This window comes from Macaca mulatta, chromosome 2 (genome assembly GCF_049350105.2).
Source record: "Macaca mulatta isolate MMU2019108-1 chromosome 2, T2T-MMU8v2.0, whole genome shotgun sequence".
Lineage (NCBI taxonomy): Eukaryota > Metazoa > Chordata > Mammalia > Primates > Cercopithecidae > Macaca > Macaca mulatta.
In genome coordinates, this window is record NC_133407.1 from 121,029,388 (window position 1) to 121,053,653 (window position 24,266).

Below are 24,266 nucleotides of genomic sequence, written 5' to 3' on the forward strand. Positions count from 1 at the left end.
AAGAACAAGGAAGTAATTACTATAAAAATCAGAATTGGCCAGGCGCAGTGGCTCATGCCTGTAATTCCAGCACTTTGGGAGGCCGAGGTGGGCGGATCATAAAGTCAGGAGTTCAAGACCAGCCAGGTCAATATGGTGAAGCCCAATCTCTACTAAAAATACAAAAATTCTCCGGGCATGGTGGCGGGTGCCTGTAGTCCCAGCTACTCGGGAGGCTGAGGCAGGAGAATCACTTGAACCCAGGAAGCAGAGGTTGCAGTGAGCCGAAATCTTGCCACTGCACTCCAGCCTGGGCGACAGAGTGAGACTCCATCTCAAAAAAATAAAAAATAAAAAATAAAAAATCAGAATGCTGCTAACATCCAGAAGACGAGGGATTATGATGCGTTTCTAGTGGGTCAGCAAGGTTCTATTTATTTTCCTATGTGGCAATTACTGGCAGTTTACTTTAGAACATTCTAAATTGTACAGTTTGTATTTTATATAATTTTGGTATATGTGTTGTTTAACATTTTTTTAAGTTTTTTAAACAAAGAATAAGAGTGAAATATAGGTAAATAGGTACATAATCTTGTGCTGGAAAAGGTATAAGCATACGATTAAATGCAGAAACTATAAAAAAAATTTTTTTTAATATATATTGTTTAAGGACATACACACAATTGGTGAAACTAAAGAAATTCAAAGCTATGATTACTGTAAAAATCAACTGCTAATCTCTAGAGGAGGAGAGAGGAGAAGGAGAGGCATGGCGATCAGAAAGTTATATGCAGAGTCCTAGGGTGCTGACAATATCTTATTTCTTGACCTAGGTGGTGGCAATATAACTGCTCAATTTACAACTACTTGTGTAACTATATATTTTACACATCTTCACTATGAATATCATATTTCAAATGAAAACAAACCAAAATATGTAAATTAAAAGTTTCTTACCTGGATCCTTAAAATCAACTCTTCGATTCCTGCAGTCCGGGCTTTTTCTACATAAGATATCAGATCCATCATCTCTTCTGTTGTTTCAGGGACTTTTAATGCATGTTCTTTAATTGCTTCAAATTCACTGCAAATACTGACATAAAACTCCACCTTAATAGACTGATGTTAATTAATGTTATATCATATTCAATAAATGTGTGTTATGATGATTATTATAAAATAAGAACGGCCGGGAGTGGTGGCTCACGCCTGTAAGCCCAGCACTTTGGGAGGCCGAGGGGGGCGGATCATGAGGTCAGGAGATCGAGACCATCCTGGCTAACACGGTGAAACCCCATCTCTACTAAAAATACAAAAAAAATTAGCCGGGCGTGGTGGCGGGCACCTGTAGTCCCAGCTACTTGGGAGGCTGAGGCAGGAGAATGGCGTGAACCTGGGAGGTGGAGCTTGCAGTGAGGTGAGATGCACCACTGCACTCCTGGGCAACAGAGCAAGACTCCGTCTCAAAAAAATAAAAAATAAAAAATAAGAACTATGATATCCTAAAAATAATTGCTCAATTCACTAAATTACCTTAAAAACATTTAAGCTTGGCCAGGTACAGTGGCTCACACCTGTAAACATAGCACTTTGAGAGGCCAAGGCAGGCAGATCACTTGAGCTCAAGAGTTCAAAAACAGCCTGTGCAACATGGTGAAACCCTGTCTCTACAAAAAAGATACAAAAATTATCTGGGCCTGGTGGCACATGCCTGTAGTCCCAGCTACTTGGGAAGCTGAGGCAGGAGGATCACTTGAGCCTGGGAGGTTGAGCTGCAGTGAGCCATGATTGCACACTGCACTCCAGTCTGGGTGACAGAGTGAGGCACTGTCTCAAAAAAAAAAAAAAAAAAAAAAATTAAGCTTATCTGCTATAACTCAGTATATACTATACATCAATAAAACCTATAAAATTAAGGTAATAATTTCATGCAAAATTATGGCATATTAGAAAAAATTTTAGCGACCTCTTCAACTCTCTTAAATACCCAGGTAACATTCATCTTTCTGGATTGTTGCAAAACAATAATGAATGTAAAGGGTCTAGCATATAGTACACTCTATTTACTGATAACTATAATCATTAATATAATCATTAGTTTTTTTATTATTATTAGTGCCTCTTGTGAAACATGACAGTACAGCAAGTAAACAGATCACCCCTTATACATAGTTTCTTTAATTAACTGTTCTCTTAGAATATCCCATGTAGGATATGAGCCTAGATATCCTACAGCATTATTGAACTAAAGTTACATTTCATAGAATTATTTCCTGAGCTTTAAAATATCTGGGCCAAACTAATCTTTGATAAAGCATATAAAAACATAAATTGGGGAAAGGACACCCTATTCAATAAATAGTGCTGGGAAACCTGAATAGCCACAGGATCCCCATCTCTCACCTTATACAAAAATCACCTCAAGATGGATCAAAGACTTAAATCCAAGACCTGAAACCATAAAAATTCTAGAAAATAACATCGGAAAAAAGCTCCTGGACATTGGCCTAGGCAAAGAATTCATGACTAAGACCTCAAAAGCAAACACAACAAAAACAAAAATAAATAAATGGGACCTAATTAAACTGAAAAGCTTCTGCACAGCAAAAGAAATAATCAGCAGGGTAAACAGACAACCCACAGAGTGGGAGAAAATATTTGCAAACTCTGCCTCCAACAAAAGACTAGTATCCAGAATCCACAATGAACTCAAACAAATCTGCAAGGAAAAAACAAATAATCTCATCAAAAAGTGAGCAAAGGACATGAATAGGCATTTCTCAAAAGAAAACAGACAAACAGCCAACAAACCGATGAAAAAATGCTGAACATAACTAATCATCATGGAAATGCAAATTAAAACCACAATGAGATACCACCTCACTCCTTCAGAAATGGCCATAATTTTCAAAAAACAATAGATGCTGGCATGCATGTGGTGAAGAGGGAACATTTAAACTGCTTGTGAGAATGTAAATTAGTACAACCACTATGGAAAACAGTATTGAGATTCCTTAAAGAACTAAAAATAGAACTACCATTCAATCAAGCAATCCCAAAGGAAAAGAAGTCACTATATGAAAAAGATACCTGCACAAGCATGTTTATTAGCAGCACAGTTCACAATTGCAAAGATACGGAACCAACCTAAGTGCCCATCGACCAATGAGTAGATAAAGAAAATGTGGTATATAGACACCATCAAATACTACTTAGCCATAAAAAGGAATGAAATAATGTCCTTTGCCATAATTTGGATGGAGCTGGAGGCCATTATTTTTTTCTTTTTTCTAAGACAGAGTCTCACTCTGTTGCCCAGGCTAGAGTGCAGTGGTACAATACACCACAGCCTCCACCTCCCAGGTTCAAGCCATTCTCCTGCCTCAGCCTCCCGAGTAGCTGGGATTACAGGCATGTGCCACCACGCTCGGCTAATTTTCGTATTTTGAGTAGAGATGGGGGTTTCACCATGTTGGCCAGGCTGGTCTTGAACTCCTGACCTCGTGATCCACCTGCCTTGGCCTCCCAAAGTGGTGGGATTACAGGCATGAGCCACCGCACCCAGCTGGAGGCCATTATTCTAAGTGAAGTAACTCAGGAATGGAAAACCAAATATTGTATATTCTCATAAGTGGGAGCTAAGCTATGAGGATGCAAAACAGTAATACAATGGACTTTGGGGACTCGGTGTGGGGAAGGCTGAGAGGGAGGTGAGGGTTAAAAGACTACATATTGGTACAATGTACACTGCTTGGGTGATGGGTACGATAAAATCTCAGAAATCACCACTAAAGAACTTACCTACGAGGCGCAGTGGCTCATGCCTGTAATCCCAGTACTTTGGGAGGCCCAGGCGGGTAGATCACTTGAGGTCAGAAGTTCCAGCCTGACCAACATGGTGAAACCCCGTCTCTACTAAAAATACAAAATTAGCCAGGCATGGTGGCACACACCAGTAGTCCCAGCTATTTGGGGGGCTGAGGCAGGAGAATAGCTTGAACCTGGGAGGCAGAGGTTGCAGTGACACTCGATCTCAAAAAAAAAAAAAAAGGAATTTACCCATGTAACCAAATCACTTATACCCCCCAAAACTATTGAAATTTTAAAAATTAAATTAATTTTTTCTTTAAGAAAAAAATATCTACCCCAGACACAGAGGCTCACGCTTGTAACCCCAGTACTTTGGGAGGCTGAGGTAGGAGGAGCTCTTGACTCCAGGAGGTTGAAATCAGCCTGGGCAACATGGCAAAACCATGTCTCTATTAAAATTTTTTTTTTAATTTTAAGTTAGAAATCTGTATTGTCATGCTATTACTAGAAATATCAGGAAAAAACATGTAAAAACAAAGTGTAAAAGAGGTAAATGATTTTTTAGTTCATGCAGGAATTTGGAGAAATATGTGAGAAATTATACTTGCTCATTCACTCATTTAATAAATAGCTGAGTACCTACAATATGCTAAGGAAAATTCTAAACATTGTAAACATAGCAGTAAATGAGACCCTGCCCTCATAAAGCTGGTATTGAAACTGAGGAGAGAGACAAAAGCACACAAATATGTACTCTGTTAGGTAGCAAAAAAAAATGCTGGCCAGGCGCGGTGGCTCATGCCTGTAATCCGAGCACTTTGGGAGGCCGAGGCAGGCGGATCACGAAGTCAGGAGAGCGAGACTATCCTGGCTAACATGGTGAAACCCCATCTCTACTAAAAATACAAAAACAAATTAGCCGGGCATGGTGGCAGGCGTCTGTAGTCCCAGCTACTCAGGAGGCTGAGGCAGGAGAATGGCGTGAACCTGGGAGGCCAAGGTTGCAGTGAGCCGAGATTGCGCCACCGCACTCCAGCCTGGGCGACAGAGCAAGACTCCGTCTCAAAAAAAAAAAAAAAAAAAAAAATGCTGAGGATCCCTTGAGCCCAGGAATTCAAGGCTGCAGTGAGCTGTAATTGTGCTACTGCACTTCGGTCTGGGCATTATAGTGAGACCCTGTCTCTAAAGAAAAAAAAAAAAAAAAAAAAAAAGCTATGAAGAAAAATAAAGCACCATAAAAGGAAAAAGAATGATGGAGTGTCAAGAAGAAGCCGCTATTTTACACAGAGGGGCCAGAGAAGGCCTTTCCAGGGAGGTGATATTCAAGGTGAGTGAAAAACAAATGAGTTGTCAAATACCAGGAAAAGAGATTCCAGGAAGAAAAAACAGCAAGGCCATAAGGTGGTAATAGGCTTGACATACTTTAGGAATGGCAAACGAAGTTGAAGTGGTGAGCAGAAATCAGATAATGTAGGACTTTATAGTTAATTATTGAATATCAGAAATACAGGAGGAATGTGCCAGGCACAGTGGCCCACACCTGTAATTCCAACACTGGGAGGCTGAGACGGGAGGATCACTTGAGTCCAGGAGTTTGAGAGCAGCCTAGGCAACATGACAACACCTTATCTCTAATAGAAGGAAAGGAAAGGAAGGGAAGTGAAGGGGAAGGGGAAGGGAAGGGGAAGGGAAGGGGAAGGGGAAGGGAAGGAGAAGGGAAGGGGAAGGGGAAGGGAAGGGGAAGGGGAAGGAAGGGGGAAGGGGAAGGGAGGGGAATGGGAAGGGAGAACTATTCGTTACTGGGCTTAATACCTGAATGACGAAATGATCTGCATTTAAAAAGGTATCAAACAGTATCAAACAAAAAGAAGCAAGCCCAACGGGACTACAAAGGCACCTCTATAGGAGGCAGCTATGGAGAAAAAGTTGTAAGTACTTACATATTTTAAGCTTTTGTTTTTAAACAGGAATTACTTTAGCAAAGTATTTCTTTTAGCCATATAATTCTGAGTTTGGGAATTAATTCTACTTACCGTTCATTTTCTTTTCTATATTTTGAAGCTATGTCATTTAATAATATGTTTGCAAAGGCTTTTGCTTTATTTGTCAGGCCTGTCTTCAAATCTTCACAATCCAAGCGCACCATAGGGTAATGAATCCACTGAGGCAAAAGCATTATTTCTGAGGCAAGACTGAAAAATTTTTCTATAAACTTGAAAAAAAGTGTTCAAATGAAAAAAACGTTTAGAACTTTCAGTGATTTTATAATATTGTATTGTTATGAGTCTTAATTATATAATATAAATACAACTTTATTTTTTGCTAAGTGACTAAAATTTTTTCCCTTGTTTCATACATATTTTTTCACCTATTCTTTCATTAAGGAATTTGCCAATCTACCAGTAAATATCGAATATGATACCATTCACAGTATCAAAATCTGAACATATCACAAGGTAAAATTTCCCTCAATAATTATTTCTTAAAACTATCCCCAGAGTCAACCCATTTCTCTGTTTAGAAACAAACATATATCATGTAACAATTTGCATAGTGGATAAATATTTGCTTTTGCCATTACTGATAGCTCATTAAAGATTCTATTTTTTTCACTTTACATCCACATGGTCAAGGATTCTAATTCAATCTTTAGGAAAAAAAAAAAATATATATATATATATAAGGAACTTATTGGTTTTTGTTAAAATACTCCAAGCCAGGCAAGATGGTTTGAGCCTATAATCCCAGCTACTCTTAGGAGGCTGAGGTGGGAGGATTGCTTGAGTTTAAGGTTGCAGGCAGCTATGATGGCACCCTGCATTTCATGCTGGGTGACAGTGTAAGACCCTATCTGTTAACAAAATAGTAATAATAATCCAGCAACAGATGCCCTGCAATTACCAAGATCCAAGATATTGGAATGTATGTCAACTTCTTAGTACCCAAACACTGGGGTAATTTTTAAAAATTAAACAAAGTAGTATCAAGAAAATCTGACAAGATATGTTGTACTTGGTAAAAGTGAAACACACTTACCAACTTTGAACTAACTTTGACTTAATTTCACAATCCACCTTTAATGTTTCTATCTGCCTTCCTTCTCACTCGATCTCCACTCTCTACCGAAATGGCCTATTCCTTTTATTCTTCCTTCAGGAGAACTTTCCTTTATGTTTCTCTCTCTCAATGCTGTCCTATTTTTCTAGAGTATCTAGGATGTGGTGAATTGGGTTTAAATTTTTCAGTGTTCAAGGGGGAAGATAATAATTAATTGATTCAAAGACTGTCTTAAGCACCTGCCTTGTTCTTGGTTGGAAATACACCAAATAAGGCCAGGCACAGTGACTCACGCCTGTAATCCCAGCACTCTGGGAGGCCGAGGCGGGTGGATCACCTGAGGTCAGGAGTTCGAGACCAGCCTGGCCAACATGGTGAAACCCCGTCTCTACTAAAAATACAAAAATTAGCTGGATGTGGTGGCACACGCCTGTAATCCCAGCTACTCAAGAGGCTGAGAATCGCTTGAACCTGAGAGGTAGAGGTTGCAGTGAGCCGAGATCACACCACCGCACTCCAGCCTGGAAGACAGAGCAAGACCCTATCTCAAAAAAAAAAAAAAAAAAAAAAAAAAGTTCCATCAAATAAAGGGTAGACAGAACTCATGGCATTGAAAAAAGATGAATATGGATAAATTTTACCATGATGAAAGAAGAAAAACACAAAAGAATATATACAGTGCGATACTTTTCATACAAACTTACCATGGACAAAACTAAACTATATTATTTAAGTATACATACATAGGTGGTAAAACCATAAAGGAAAGCAAGAAATGTCAGGATAATAGTTACCAATAAAGACAGAAGAAAGTTATAATTGGGGAGAGGCACGTGGTGGCTTCTGGGTGTTGCAAAGTTCTCATTCTTAAGCTACGTGGTTATTACCACCTAGGTTATAATTACCTATCTGTCTATACATATGTACTATGTATGTTATATTTCACAATTATATTAGGTTTTTTCATGGAACATTTTAAACATACAAAAATAAACAAAATGTACCCATCATCCAGTTTCAACAATTAGCAACTCATCACCAACCTTTTTTTAACTATACTCCTAACCACTCCCCTGTCCTGTTTTATTTTTACACAAATCACAAGCATCCTATAAATTCATCTGTATAAGGCAGGCATGATGGCTCATGCCTGTAGACCCCCCCAGCATTTTGGGAGACTGAGTCAGGAGGATTGCTTGAAGCCAGGAGTTCGAGATCAGCCTGAGCAACAAAGTGAACCCCCCATCTCTACAAAAAAAAAAATTTTTTTTTTAAATTAGCCTTTCAGCTTGGGTAACATGGTGAAACCCCGTCTCTACAAAAAATACAAAAATTAGCCAGGTGTTGTGGTGCGTGCCTGTAGTCTCAGCTATTCAGGAGGCTAAGGTGGGAGGATCACTTGAGCCCAGAAGGCGGAAGCTGCGTTAAGCCATGATCACACCACTGCTCTCCAGCCTGAGTGACTGAGACTCCGCATGAAAAAAAAAAAAAATTAGGCATGGTGGAATATGCCTTTAATCCTTGCTACTTAGGAGGCTGAGGTAGAATGATCATTTGATCCCAGGAACTTGAGGCTGCACTGAGCTATGCTCACATCACTGCACTCCAGTCTGGACAACAGAGACCCTGTCTCTAAAAAAATAAATTAAATAATAAGCCGGGCGTGGTGGCCCATGCCTGTAATCCCAGCACTTTAGGAGGCTGAGGTGGGTGGAGCACCTGAGGTCAGGAGTTCAAGACCAGCCTGACCAACATGGAGAAACCCCTTCTCTACTAAAAATACAAAATTAGCCGGGCATGGTGGCGCATGCCTGTAATCCCAGCTACTCAGGAGGCTGAGACAGGAGAGTTGCTTGAACCCAAGAGGTGGAGGTTGTGGTGAGCCAAGATTGCACCATTGCACTCCAGCCTGGGCAGCAAGAATGAAACTTGGTCTCAATAAATAAATAAATAAATAAATAAATAATAAATAAGTTCATCTGTACAGATGTTACAGTTCATCATTCTTAAATTTCCCCCCAAATAGGCATACTAACCACAACTACAGTATATCAGAAACTGACAAAGAAATCCAGGAATATGTTACTAAATCTAAAAGTAAATTTTCAAATAGTTATATAAACTATCCCAAAATTATTACAAAATTCTAGAAAATGTCACTACAAAATAATAGACCTAAGGAAATAATCATTTTAAAAGTTAATGAGGTGGGGTGCAGTGGCTCACACCTGTAATCCTTGCATTTTGGGAGGCTGAGGTAGGTGGATCATGATCAGGAGGTTGAGACCATCCTGGCCAACAAGGTGAAACCCTGTCTACTAAAAATACAAAAATTGGCCAGGTGTAGTGGTGGGCACCTGTAGTCTCAGCTACTCAGGAGGCTGAGGCAGGAGAATCGCCTGGGCCCAGGAGGCGGAGCTTGCAGTGAGCCGAGATGACGCCACTGCACTCCAGCCTGGGCGACAGGGCGAGACTCTTTTTTGTCTTAAAACAAAAAAAACAAAAAAACAAAAACAAACGGAAAAAAACTTTAATGAAACATATGCTTGGTCTTGATATTTAGGGCTTATAGATACTACAGGTTATACCCAGGCCACAAAAAATTTAGCTGGTAATTCATAGAACATTTATTGTGTCTATTCTCTGCATAGCACTGTATTGAAATATATGGTAAAATACAAATGAAAGAGAATACACTTGGCCCTCTGTATCCACGGGTTCCACATCTGCAGATTCAACTAATGGCAAACTGAAAATATTTGAGAAAAGCCATAAAAATAACAATAAAATAATTCAAATAAAAAACAATACAGTATAACTCTTTATATAGCATTTATGTTGCATTAGGTATTATAAGTAATCTAGAGATAGTTTAAAGTATACTAGAGGATGTGCATAAATTATATGCAAATACTACACCATTTTATATGAGACTTGAGCATCTGCAGATTTTGATATCTATAGATGGGTCCTAGAACAAATACCTGCAGCTACCAAAAGACAACTATATGCCATCTCTGAATTTGTGAAAGTAATTATGCATTTATGCATTCACAAAATAGTTTCATGAAACCATATAAACCAAATAAGGTAAAAAGTATGCATATTAGAAAAAAACCCATAGTCATCTCAATAGATGCCAAAAAAGCATTAAACAAACTGGTCTAAAGGTAGTGAGTTATCTCATTTGATTGTTCACAGTTAATCACAGATCAAACTGCTTGTTCTACTCTTTCCCCCTTTCTCACTATTGGGTACTTGACCAGTCAAAAAAGAAAAAAAAAAAAAGCATATAACGAAACCCAACACTCTTTCATGGTAAAAACACAAACTAGGAATAGAAGAGAACATCCTCAACTTTCATAAGGCATGTCTAGGAAAAACCTACAACTAACATTATACTTAATGATGAAAAAATGAACATTTCCCTCTAAGATCAAGAACAAGATAAGGGCCAGGCACAGTGGTTCATGCTTATAATCCCAGAGCTTTGGGAGGCTGAGGCAGGAGGATCACTTTCATCCAGGAGTTTGAGACCAGCCTGAGCAACATAGTGAGACCCCATCTCTACAAAAAATACAAAAATTAGCTGGGTGTGATGGCACACGCCTATTGTTCCAGCTACTTGGGAGGCTGAGGTGGGAAGATGGCTTGAGCCTGGGAGGTCAAGGCAGCAGTGAGCAAGGTTCTACCACTGCACTCCAGTCTGGATAACAGAGTGAGACCTTGTCTAAAAAAAAAAAAAAAAAGAACTTGTACTACAGTGGCTGGGCACAGTGTCTCATGCCTATAATCCTGGCACTTTAGGAGACTGAGGTGCATGGATTACTTGAGCCCAGGAGTTTGAGACCAACCTGGGCAACATAGTGAGACCTTGTCTCTACTAAAAACAAAAAAATAACTTAGCTAGACGTGGTGGTCTGTGCCTGTAGTCCCAGATACTTAGGAGGCTGAGGTGGGAGGATCACTGGAGTCTCGGAGGTTGAGGCTGCAGTGAGCTGAGATCACATCACTGTACTCCAGCCTGAGCAACAAAGTGAGACCCTGTCTAAAACAAAACAAAACATTGTACTACAGATACTAGCCAGTGAAATTAGGCAAGAAAAATAAACAAAAGGAACTCAGATTAGAAAGGAAGTAAGACAATCACTATTGCACATGACATGATATTGTATACAGAAAATTCAGGGCCAAGTGTGGTAGCTCTCATCTGTAATTCCAGCACTTTGGGAGGCTGAGGCAGGTGGATCGCTTGAGCTCAGGAGTTTGAGATTGGCCTAGGCAACATGGCGAAATCCCTTCTCTCAAAAAATACAAAAGTTATCCCACCATAGTGGCATATGCCTGTATTCCCAGCTACTCAGGAGGCTGAGGCAGGAGGATCACTTAAGCCTGAGAGGTTGAGGCTGCAGTGAGCTGTGACAACACCACTACAACCCAGTCTGGGCGGCAGAGCAAGACCCTGCCTCAAAAAAAAATTAAAAAAAAAATGTTGCTAGAGATAGAGATATTTTAAAATAATAAAAGGGTCAGTCCATCAGAAAGATATGACATTTACACATATATAACAGAGTACCAAAATATGTGACACAGTAAATGACAGAAATAAATCATACTTTTTGATAGATTATATAATATTTGATTTTGATTGATTATATAATATGTGAATTACATCTCAATAAAGTTGTTTTGTAAAATAAAAGCTAGAGTATCAGTATCAGTAAAAAACTTCAGAATAAGAAACATAATCAGGGGCCAGGCGCGGTGGCTCACGCCTGTAATCCTAGCATTTTGGAAGGCTGAGGTGGGCAGATCACCTGAGGTCAGGAGTTCGAGACCAGCATGGCCAACATGTTGAAACCCCATGGCTACTAAAAAATACAAAAAAATTAGCTGGACATGGTGGCAGGCACTTGTAATCCCAGCTACTCAGGAGGCTGAGGCAGGAGAATCACTTGAACTCAGGAGGTAGAGGTGGCAGGGAGCCGAGATCGTGCCATTGCACTCTAGCCTGGGCAACAAGAGCAAGACTCCATCTCAAAAAATATATATATTTATATATTTTTAAATATATATTTGATATATATTTATATATAAATTTTATAAACATACAAATATATTTTATATTATTTTATATATTTTTATATATTTATATATGTATTTTAATCCCTGATTTTATATATATAAAAGATCAGGGATTTAAAAGGTTATTTTATAATAATAATGTTCATCAAGAAAATATAACAATCCTAAATATCTATGTATCCAAAACCAGAAATTCAATAGCCTGTGGCAAACCAAATCCTGTCAATGACCACCTGAGTGAACTTGGAATCATTCTGCCCCTAGTCAAACCTTCATAAGAACATAGCCCCAGCTGACAGCTTGACTGCAACTTTATGAGAAACTTTGAGCCATAGGGACCCAGCTGATCCAAGGCTGGATTCCTGACCCACAGATAGTATAAGATAATAAAGTTTGGTATTTTAAGGCACTAAATTTTAGGGGTAATTCAGGTTTATTCCAGGAAAACAACATTGGGTTAATATTTGAACATCAATAAATATAATTCAAAATATTAACAGAAAAAAAGAGAAAATCCATGTGATCAATTAAATATGTGCCAAAAAATACTTGACAAAATTCAGCACCCTCCCATTATAAAAACTCTTGGCAAACTTGGAATAGAAGGGAATTTCATTCACATGATAAAGGGCATCTACCAAAAACCCAACTCTTAACGTATTTAATGTTGAAAATCTGAATATATTCCCCACAACACTATAAACACAGCAAGGATGCCCTATCTCACTGCTGCTATTCAACACTGTAATGTAAATAAAAATTGCTATTAAAAATACTATTTATGGCCAGGTGCAGTGGCTCATGCCTGTAATCCCAGCACTTTAGGAGGCCGAGGTAGGCAGATCACCTGAGTTAGGAGTTCAAGACCAGCCTGGCCAACATGGCAAAATCCTGTCTCTACTAAAAATACAAAAATTAGTTGGGTGTGGTGGCAAGCGCCTGTAATCCCAGCTACTGGGGAGGCTGAGGCAGGAGAATTGCTTGAACCCAGGAGGCAGAGGTTGCAGTGAGCCGAGATCGCACCATTACACTCCAGCCTGGGCAACAAGAGTGAAACTCTGTTTAAAAAAAAAAAAAAACTATAAGAAAATCAGGTAAACCTGAAACATTTTAAGGGACAGATTTAGGAAAATATTTGCAAGAGCTGTACAGTGCAAACTACAACTACATTGCTGAGTGAAATTAAAGAAGGTCCAAATAAATTTAAATACATACTATGGTCATGTACTGAAAGCTTCTATTTCAAGATGGCAGCTCTTTCCAAATTGATTCAGAGATTCAATGCAATCCTAACCAAAATCCGAGCTGGCTTCTTTAGGAATTGATAGGTTGATTTTAAAATGTATATGGAAATGCCAAGCACCTATAACAGTCCAAATAATTTTGGAAAAAGAACAAAGTGGGAGAACTTGCACTACTTGATTTTACAATTTACCATTAAACTACAGAAATCAAGGCAGTGTGGTACTGGCATAAGAATAGATATATAAATCAATGGAAAATAGAGAATCCAGAAATAGACCCACAGATATAGGGTCAATTGATTTTCAACAAAGATGGCAAGATACTTTAATGAGGACAAGACAGTATTTTTGACATATGATGCTGGGGCAGCTGGATGTCCACATGAAAAACATCTGAACCATGACCTATATCCCACACCACATACAAAAGTTAACTTACAAAGGGCATAGACCTAAATGTGAAAGTTACAACTATAAAACTTCTAGACAATCACATGTGTTGTTTAGGGATTCTAAGAAAAGCTTCTAGAGTAAAATATAGGAACAAATCTTTACGATCATGGAGTAGGAAAGATTTGTTAGGACACAAAAAGTATGAACCTCAGAAGAAAAAAGTGATAAACTAGAATTAATTATAATTTAAAATGTCTGCTCCTTGAAAGACATCGTTATAAAAATAAAATGTCAAGGCATAAACTATGAGATAATATTTGCAAAACTATTTCAGATAAAGAACTTTTACCCAGAATATATAAAGAATTCTTAAAACTCCATAACATTGATTATAACAATATAGTCCAATAAAATACATCCATTATAGCTCCACAATAAAACATAAAAACCCAATTTAAAATGTACAAACAATTAAGAGACACTTTATTTTTATTAATAAAAAGATACACAGATGGAACGTGACATGTTAAAAGATGCTAAACATCATTAGTCATTAGGGAAATGCAAATTAAAACCACAATGGGATACCAACATACACATGAAATTAAAAAGGCTGGTAATCTAGATGTGAAAGTGCAGTGGGAAAAAATAAAACAATAATAAAAAGTAAAAGACTGATAATCCCGAAGGCTGAAAAGGATGTAGAAGAACTGGACATCTCATACACTGCTGGTGAGATTGTACATGATATAACAACTTTGAGATAAATTGAAGTTTCTTCTGTTTTTTGAGACAAGAGTTTTGCTCTGTCACCTGAGTTGGAGTGCAGTGTCATGATGATAACTCACTGCAGACTCGAACTCCTAGTCTCCGGTAATCCTTTCACCTCAGCCTCCTGAGTAGCTGAGACTACAGGTGCAAGCTACTATGCCTGGCTTAACAGTTTCTTTAAAAGTTAAACATACACTTCCCATACCACGTAGCAATCCAACTCCTAGAAAGAGAAATGAAAGCATATGTCCACACAAAGACTTATAAACAGAAGACCATAGTAACTTTATTCATAATAGCCAAAAACTGGAAACATCTCAAATACCCATCAAAATGTGAATAAATAAAGAAACTGTATATCTATACAGTGAAATACTACTAAGCAATAAAAGAAATAAGCTAGGCTGGGCGCAGTGGCTCACACCTGTAATCCCAGCACTTTGGGAGGCCGAGGCAGGCGGATCATGAGGTCAGGAGGTCGAGACCATCTTGGCTAACACGGTGAAACCCCTTCTCTACTAAAAATACAAAAAATTAGCCAGCCGTGGTGGCGGGCGCCTGTAGTCCCAGCCACTCGGGAGGCTGAAGCAGGAGAATGGCTCGAACCTGGGAGGCAGAGGTTGCAGTGAGCCGAGATTGCACCACTGCACTCTAGCCTGGGCGACAGAGCAAGACTCCGTCTCGAAAACAAAAACAAAAACAAAAAACACATATACATACAAAAACAAAAACAAACAAAAGAGGAATAAACTACTGATACGCACAACATAGATAAATCTCGAAAACTTTATGCTAATAAAAGAAATCAGATGCAAAAGAGTATGTATTTATGATTCTATTTATCTGAAACTTTAGAAAACAAAAACCTAATCTATAGTAACAGAAAGCATGCCAGCAGTTTCCTGAGGTCAGAGTTGGGGAGAATTGACCAGGACGGGGTATAAGAAAACTTTCTGAGGTAGGAGAAATGTTCTACATCTTGATTCTGGTGATGGTTACATGAGTATACACATTTGTCAAAACTCATATAACTGTACAATTAAAATAGGTACATTTTATTGTATATAAACCAAATCTCAAGTTGATTTTTTAAAGTTAATTTCTCTTGAAATTAATAAAGAATTTTTAAAAGGGATGGAATGACAAATAAATATAGCAAAATCCTAGAATGTAGGTGGTATGCTTTGTAAAATTCCTTCAATTTATTTGTACAGGCTGGGTGTGGTGGCTCATGCCTGCAATCCCAACACTTTGAGAGGCCAAGGTGGGAGGATTGCTTGAGTGTAGAAGTTCAAAACCACCCAGGGAAACGTAAGGAGACCCCATCTCAAAAAAAAAAAAAAAAAAAAAACTTTAAACAAAAGTTAGCCGGGAGGTGTACGCTTCTAGTCTCAGCTACTCGGGAGGCTGAAGTGGAGGACTGCTTGAACCCGGGAGGTTAAGGCTGTAGTAAGCCATGATCATGCCACTGCACTCCAGCCTGGGCAATAGAGTAAGACCCTGTCTCAAAAAAAAAAAAAAAAACCTGTATATGTTTAATATTTAAGATGTTAGAAAAATTAAAATGTATAAAATATACATTTAAAAATCTAAACAGTCAATAGAAAGAAGGAAAGTGAAGAAATATTAGGCTAGTTTTAACCAATAGAACAAGGTCCCTTGAGGAGGTGGGAGTCTTTTCTCTTTCAATTGCCTTTTCCCCACTACTACCAGAATTTTTTTTTTTTTTTTTTTTTTTGAGATGGAGCCTCACTCTGTTGCCCAGGCTGGAGTGCAGTGGCATGATCTCTGCTCACTGCAACCTTCGCCTCCCAGGTTCAAGCACTCCTACTCCTCAGTCCCCCTAGTAGCTGGGATTACAGGCATAGACAACCATGCTTGGCAAATTTTTTATTTTTAGTAGAGATGGGGTTTTGCCATGTTGGCCAGGCTGGTCTCGAACTCCTGACCTCACATGATCCACCTACCTTGGCCTCCTAAAGTGCTGAGATTAAAGGTGTGAGCCACTGCACCGGCCCAGAATTATCTTTCTAAAACTCAGATCCAAATAGATTACTTCCATGGCTAAAAACCTGCAGAACAAAGTACAAACTCTTGAGCAAAGATACTCCAGGATTTTCCCATGTGGCTCCAACTTACACTTCAAACTTCATCATATTCTAAATCTTCCATGTACTGTGTCCCTGTTACCTATTATTTAACTATTTTCATTCATTTATGTTCTCTGAACACCTTGGTTCATGCTACATCCCCTCCCTTCTCCACTTATAAAATCTACTTCAAAGCCCAACTCACATTTCACTTCTTGTATAATATCTTCACCAATTTCCCAAAGCAAACAACACTTTGTCCATATCTCTATTCTAGTACTTATCTAATACTTCATAGTTGTTATTTCCATGTCAGGCTTCCAGGCCAAATATAAGCTCCTGAAGACAATAGTTGTATATATTTTTTTAAGACAGGGTCTCGCCCGATTGCCCAGCTGGAGAACAGTGGTGCAATCAGAGCTCACTGCAGCCTCAACCTCCTGGGCTCAAGTGATCCTCTTGCCTCAGCCTCCTGAGTAAGAAGGAATACAGGAATGCACCACCATACCTGGCTAATTAAAAAAACAAACAAACAAAAAAAACTTTCGTAGAGACAGGGTCTCACTATGTTGCCCAGGCTGGTCTCAAATTCCTGGGCTCAAGCAATCCTCTTGTCTTGGCCTTTCAAAGTGCTGGGATTATAGGCATGAGCCACCATTCCCACCCTATCATTTATTTTTGCATCACCAAATCTTGCTAGGTGTCTGAATGTGATAAGGAAATTTTTATTGAATTAATAAATGAGTAAATGAATGACTAAAGAAATTATAAGGTAAGACAATGAGTTTTGTTGAAATTATATTTTAAATAAGAAATTATATTTAAACATTTACTTTTAGAATGGAAAGATCCTAATGTTACAAAAAATTCAAAACACATTAATAAAAACAGAATTACCACTTACCTCTGTATATTCATCAAAAGTATGATCTTCTGTCTGAAAAGTCTCTATATTCTCAACTGCGGTCCCATCAAGGAGCCAGTTATATTTTTCAACTGAAAATTAATAATCTAATTAAAATCTCAGTAATACCCTTTTTAGAAGATAAAACACTTTTTATATGATCATGGAATGGGGAACCTACTCAATTAAATATTATTATTAATAGAGTATTAACATATATGATTTACTATATTTTAAGAAAATGGGTAGAATAAAAGCAAACCAAGTTAAACACAAACATTTTAAAACAAAGGTAATAGAGTATTTGAGACTTTTAAGAATGACTTAGGGGTACAGATACACCAATTAATAGAAGATGTTGGTTAATAGAATGTCAAAGAACAACCATACATCCTGACCTCACACATACATGAGGAGACTTCAGACCAATAAAATTGAGCTACATCCTCTTTGAAACTATTCTCAGAAATTACCTTGCTTTTACCCTTGAATTATTCCAACATTTCTTCTCTCTGCCTTTGACTTTACCACCCCGCTCCAGTTCACACACACCCTTTGGACTGGACAACAAAATGTATTGGGTTTGATTCTTGACTCTGCCAAAAGCTACGCCTATGCTCACTTCTGGCTCTCCCTGTTCTTTCATGGCAGCCCCAGACAAACAGACACCTGACCAAATTCTAGCACAAATAAAATGATGACAAATGGTATAATATTATATATATCATACACACCATATGTCTCATAATGTTTTCTTGCACCTTCTAAGTTCCGATGTATTGCTGCCTTCAGTGTGTCAACAGCCCAGTGTAACACGTGTTCAGGAAGTTCTGTGTCAAGATTTACTGGTGTTGAAGTTCCTGATAGCCAAGAGGGGATTGTTTGGACATTCTAACGCAAATAAAAATAATAACAATGTATATAATAAATATCTAACTGTATAATTAATCTATATGTAGATTTTTTTTTTTTTTTTTTTTTTTTGAGACAGAGTCTTGCTCTGTCACCCAGGCTGGAGTGTAGTGGTGCGATCTCAGCTCACTGCAACCTCCGCCTCCCGGGTTCAAGTGCTTCTCCTGCCTCAGCCTTCTGAGTAGCTGGGATTACAGGCGCACGCCACCACACCCAGCTAATTTTTGTATTTTTATACAGGGTTTCACCATGTTGGTCAAGCTGGTCTCGACCTCCTGATCTTGTGATCCGCCCGCCTTGGGCTCCCAAAGTGCTGGGATTACAGGCATGAGTCACCGTGCCTGGCCTATTTTTTGTATTTTAGTAGAGATGGTGTTTCACCATGTTGGTAAGGCTGGTCTCGAACTCCTGAGCTCAGGCGATCCGCCCGCCTCGTCCTCCCAAAGTGTTAGGATTACAGGTGTGAGCCACTGCGCTGGGCCTATATGTAGATCTTATACTATATTTTTTAACATTCTTTTCAGATTTCAATGGCCGAAGAAAAAATAACTTGATACAAAATAATGATTTAAAATTGTATAGTTTGTAGTCTAACGTAAAACAAGTTGGGCCAGGTGCAGCAGCACATGCCTATTGTCCCAGCTACTTGGGAAACTGAGGCAAGAAGATCACTTGAGCCCAGGAGTTTGAGGCAGCAGTGTGCTATGATCATGTCTGTGAATAGCCACTGCACTTCAGCCTAGGTCAATAGTGAGACCTTGTCTCAAACAAAACAAAACAAAGAAAACCTTAAGTTGCGTTAGTTTTTTATCATTCAACAAATATTTATTGACTAATTATTTATTGACAAATAAATATTTAACAAATATTTATTTATTTATCTTTTTTTTTTTTTTTTTGAGACAGAGTCTTGCTCTGTCGCCAGGCTGGAGTACAGTGGCATGATCTTGGCTCACTGCAGCCTCCAACTCCCTGGTTCAAGCAATTCTCCTGCCTCAGTCTCCTGAGCAACTGGGATTACAGGCACGTGCCACCACGCCCAGCTACTTTTTGTATTTTTAGTAGAGATGGGGTTTCACCATGTTGGCCAGGATGGTCTCGATCTCCTGACCTCGTGTTCCGCCTGCCTCGGCCTCCTAAAGTGCTGGGATTACAGGCGTGAGCCACTGCGCCCAGCCGACAAATATTTATTGACTAATATTTATTGACAAAGTAATTATACCAGAAAGCTCTAGAAAGAACAAATATTAATTAGATCTTGTTCTTAAGAAGCTCACAACTCAGTAGAGATGAGACATGCAAAAAAAAAAAAAATCAATTCATAGCTACAAGAAAAGTTCTAAGAAAGAAGATGTCATCTCCAGCCAAGAGACTTTTTCAAAGAGAAAGCAATTTCTAATTTAAAATAATTGAGGGAGGAAAATAACACAAAGAGTCATAACATTTTATGTACATATACACTTCATAGAGATTCGACTCAAATAATTTAAAATTCTTTAAAAGAGCCACATAAAGAAACCCGATGGGTAAAGATGTAATACCTGCAGAGCTTCGGCTATTCGTTCTACCAAACTCAAAATATTATCTTCCAAATCTTGAAAGGTAGGATAAAATTCCATTTTGTCATCATCAAATGTCAATTCTATCTTAAATATTGGCAGCCTTTCTTGATCTTTTGGGTCAAAGAGTTTTACAAATCCTTCTACAGTTCTCCTTAAGAGATCCTTTAGCTGCATGATATAAATCATTATTACTTTAGAGAGTACAAATTCAACTTTTAACTAACATCAGTAAACTGATTAGAATTGTCTATATCTGATTATAATCTTCTATAATTAAAACATGCTATCAATCCGTTTAGTCTTGAAAATTATCTTCATTCAGCATACTATATATACATGTGTATACACACACATACACACACACACACACACACACATATACATATATATATATATATATATATATTTTTTTTTTTTTTTTTTTTTAAGACAGTGTCTCACTCTGTTGCCCGGACTGCAGTGCAATGGTGCCATCATAGCTCACTGTAACCTTGAACTCCTGGGCTCAGGCAATCCTCCTGCCTCAGCCTCCTGAGTAGCTGGGACTACGATGCATGCCACCACACCCAGCTAATCAGCATGATATGTTCTTATTAATTTTTAATATTTGTGGGTACATAGTAGGTGTATATAAAGGTTACATGAGATATTCTGATACAGGAATGTAATGTGTAATAGTCACATCAGCGTAAATGGGATTTCCATCACTTCAAGTATTTATCCTTTGTGTTACAAACAATCTAATTATACTCTTTTAGTTATTTTGAAAGGGATGATTAAATTATGTTTTGCTGTAGTTACCCAGTTGTGCTAGTAAATACTAGGTCTTATTCATTCATTCTTTTTGTTTGTTTGTTTGTTTTTTGTTTTTGAGACAGGGTTGCCCAGGTTAGAGTATAGTGGCAAGACCTCCACTTACTGCAACCTCTGCCTGCTGGGCTCAGGCCATCCTCCCACCTCAGTCTCCTGAGTAGCTGGAACTACATACACATGCTACCACGCCTGGCTAATTTTTGTATTTTTTGTAGAGGCAGGGTTTTGCCATGTTGCTCATGGCTGGTCTCAAACTCCTGAGCTCAAGTGACCCACCAGCTTTGGCCTCCCACAGTGCTGGGATTGCAGGTGTGAGCCACCACACTCAGCTTATTCATTCTTTCTAACTTTTTCGTACCCATTAAATATCCCCACTTACCACCCCCCGCGCTCACTTCTCCCACTACCTTTCCCAGCCTCTGGTAACCATCCTTCTACTCTTTATCTCCATGAGTTCAACTGTTTTAATTTTTAGCCCCCAAATAAGTGAGAACATACATTAACAAATATAACCTAAAACAATAAATAGAACATTATATGCAAAACCTAATTTTGTTTTTAGTTTTGGTTTTTTTGGTTTTGTTTTTGTTTTGAGACAGAGACTCACTCTGTCAGCCAGGCTGGAGTGCAATGGCACGATCTCGGCTCACTATAACCTCCGTCTCCCGGGCTCAAGTAATTCTCCTGCCTCAGCCTCCTGAGTAGCTGGGATTATAGGTGCCTGCCACCATGCCTGACTAAATTTTGTAGTTTTAGTAGAGACAGGGTTTCACCATGTTGGCCAGGCTGGTCTCAAACCCCTTTCCTCAGGTAATCCACCCACCTCGGCCTCCCAAAGTGCTGGGATTATAGGTGTGAACCACTGTGCCCAGCCTATTTTTGTTTTTTAAGACTGGGTCTTGCTCTGTTGCCCAGGCTGGAGTGCAGTGGCACAATCATAGTTCACAGTAGGCTCGAGTTCCTGGGATGCGGGACTCAAGCAATCCTCCCACCTCAGCCTCCTGAGTAGCTGGGACAATAGGCATAAGCCACCATGGCTGGCTAATTTTTTATTTTTTTTCTAGAGACAGTGTCTCACTTTGTTTCTCAGGCTGGTCTTGAACTCCTGGGCTCAAGTGATCGTCCCACCTTAGCCTCCCAAAGTGCTGAGATTATAGGCGTGAGCCACCACACCAGCCAAACCTTAATTTTTTAATAGAGTATCAACAATCTTAAAATGGCGACTCAGAATTTTTCACATTCTTTAGTAATTCTGTCCCTGGTACAGAAAATGTTCCAAAAGATCAAACAACATGGTAAAGACTGAAGGGAGGGGAGGCGTGACAAGCAGAGGTAAGGGTGTAATGTGGGGACATGCACATGGAGTGAGGTACAGTGGAATGCCAGAGCTAGCTCCTGTTCTCTCAAGAGTCAATTGTTAAATATTCAAGAATTTTGTGACCAGTTGTTAAACTCTTAGAAGCTCGAAATTTACCATGGTGGGAATATTTACACCACAGAAGTCAACAAACACTACAAATCAGGGTAATTTTCTTATTTATTTATTTATTTATTATGTTGAGACAGAGTCTTACTCTGTTGCCCAGGCTAGAATGCAGTGGCACAATCTGGGCTCACCACAACCTTCGCCTCTCAGTCTCAAACTATTCTCGTGCCTCAGCCTCCTGAGCAGCTGAGATTACAAGCATATGCCACCATGCGTGGCTAATTTTTGTTTTTTTAGTAGAAAAAAGGTTTTGCCATGTTGACCAGGCTGGTTTTGAACTCCTGAGCTCAAGTCATCCACCTGCCTGGACCTCCCAAAGTGCTGGTATTATAGGTGTGAGCCACTGTGCCCAGCCTAAGGGTGATTTTCTTTTCTGGAGAGCCATATTTCTAGCACACTACTGGGTGAAAGTAAAGTCACTGGAACTTAGAAATGTGCACAAGGAGCTTCTAAAGTACGAATAACGCTTTCTTATAGAGAACCAACTGTTGGGAATTTACCCCAGCAGACAAACATGGTTCTAAATGATCTTCAAGACATTCCTCATCTCTTTTATTAAATAATCACAGTCCTCTTAAGAGGGTAAAGGTAGAAAGGAAACCATGTATATTAGTTACAGCATTACATACTAGATATTAAATATGTATATTATCCTTTTAAATATTCAAGACAAAATTCATGGAATTGTTGGAGGTCTTTACCAAAAGGGCAAGTTTTTCTTCAAAACTATTTTTCTAGAATTGTATATCTACAATAGTAAAAATTTGGGAAGGCCATAAATATAATTTCATAAAATTAAAAATTCCCTATTTGTCATTTAAAGATTATCTATAACTTTAAAATATTTTTCCACCGTATACCTCTTATACAATGATCAATAACATTTTAAACCAAGATTTTACTGAGAATGAAATGAGAATCAACCAACTCTAAATTTAATAAATTCAAAAATATGTTACTAGAATAATTCTTTTGTTAACATACTCCAAATAAAGCTATAATTAACTTATATATCCTTTAGGCATGAGCCAAGTAATTACTCATAATACTAACATATACTTCTAGATTTCCTTTCATTTTAGATAGTTTCAGAAACTCAGTATTTTTCTGCTAAAATTATTTAAATAAAATTGCAGTAGAAATATTTTAATTTATTTCAAAATAATTACTTAGCACTATGTTTACATAGAATTCTATTTAAAATACTGAACTAATTTTAATAACATTATCATTTGATATACATAAAGTATATTTACCTGATTTGACATAAGTGTGGAAACACAGCTATAAAATGCATCCAATTTTTCAGGTTTAACACCTTCTAGTGCCTCCTTCTTAGTAAAGAGATTTATAACCTTTGGATACCATGTATTCATTATCTTCTCTTCTGCTTTTCTAGTTTGTATTGATAGATCAGTTTTCAGTGATTCACAGTCAATTGGACCTTTAGCTCTATTTATGAGAAAAAGAAATATGATTTGAAGCAAATGATACATATTGGTCTTAAAACACAATTGTTAGGCCGGGCACGGTGGTTCACACCTGCAATCCCAGCACTTTGGGAGGCTGAGGCAGGCAGATCACGAGGTCAGGAGTTCGAGACCAACCTGGCCAATGTGGTAAAACCCCATCTCTACTAAAAATACAAAAATTAGCTGGGCGTGGTGGTGTGTGCCTGTAAGAAAAGTGTTGAAGATTTAGGGATCTGTTTTAAAAATTATACAGTCAAAAATATAGACTCAAGCAAGGAGACATTCAAATTTTAAATTTAATTAATAAATACAGGATTTTACCTAATTCCTGTAAAGTCCAACAAAACTGTATCAGCAAATGTTGTATAACCAAGGTCCAGTAACATTTTCATAGTTGGATGAACAATGTGCAAATTAGAGAATATTTGATTTCTTGCCTGCACATAGCTAGAACGCCAAGGATTAGAATAATCCAGGCCTCTGGAAAAGCAAAACACCATATCGAACATGATTATAATACACCCTAAACTTTAGGAAATAATGCTTATAACATGAAATTAGTATTGAAGTGAGAAAAGTGGGGCTTGAGAAGAGGGAAATGTGGTCAGCAATGGGAACCTTAAGATATATGCATTTAATAAAAACACATCAAGAACTCAAAACTGCATTATCTTCAGAGGGAACAGAA

At 38.3% G+C, this 24,266-nt stretch overlaps 1 protein-coding gene across 1 annotated transcript in view; it reads right to left on the bottom strand.

The window, feature by feature from the left end:
* Positions 1 to 24,266, bottom strand: part of DNAH12 (dynein axonemal heavy chain 12) — a 251,232-nt gene that overhangs the window by 177,181 nt on the left and 49,785 nt on the right. The window contains exons 9-15 of the mRNA XM_015130629.3: positions 23,900 to 24,058; positions 23,363 to 23,558; positions 19,787 to 19,975; positions 18,068 to 18,224; positions 17,334 to 17,425; positions 5,823 to 6,001; positions 937 to 1,072 (exon numbers count right to left, since the gene is read on the bottom strand). Of these exons, the coding sequence (XP_014986115.1) occupies positions 937 to 1,072; positions 5,823 to 6,001; positions 17,334 to 17,425; positions 18,068 to 18,224; positions 19,787 to 19,975; positions 23,363 to 23,558; positions 23,900 to 24,058 (1,108 nt within the window). The remainder of the gene's footprint in view (positions 1 to 936; positions 1,073 to 5,822; positions 6,002 to 17,333; positions 17,426 to 18,067; positions 18,225 to 19,786; positions 19,976 to 23,362; positions 23,559 to 23,899; positions 24,059 to 24,266) is intronic.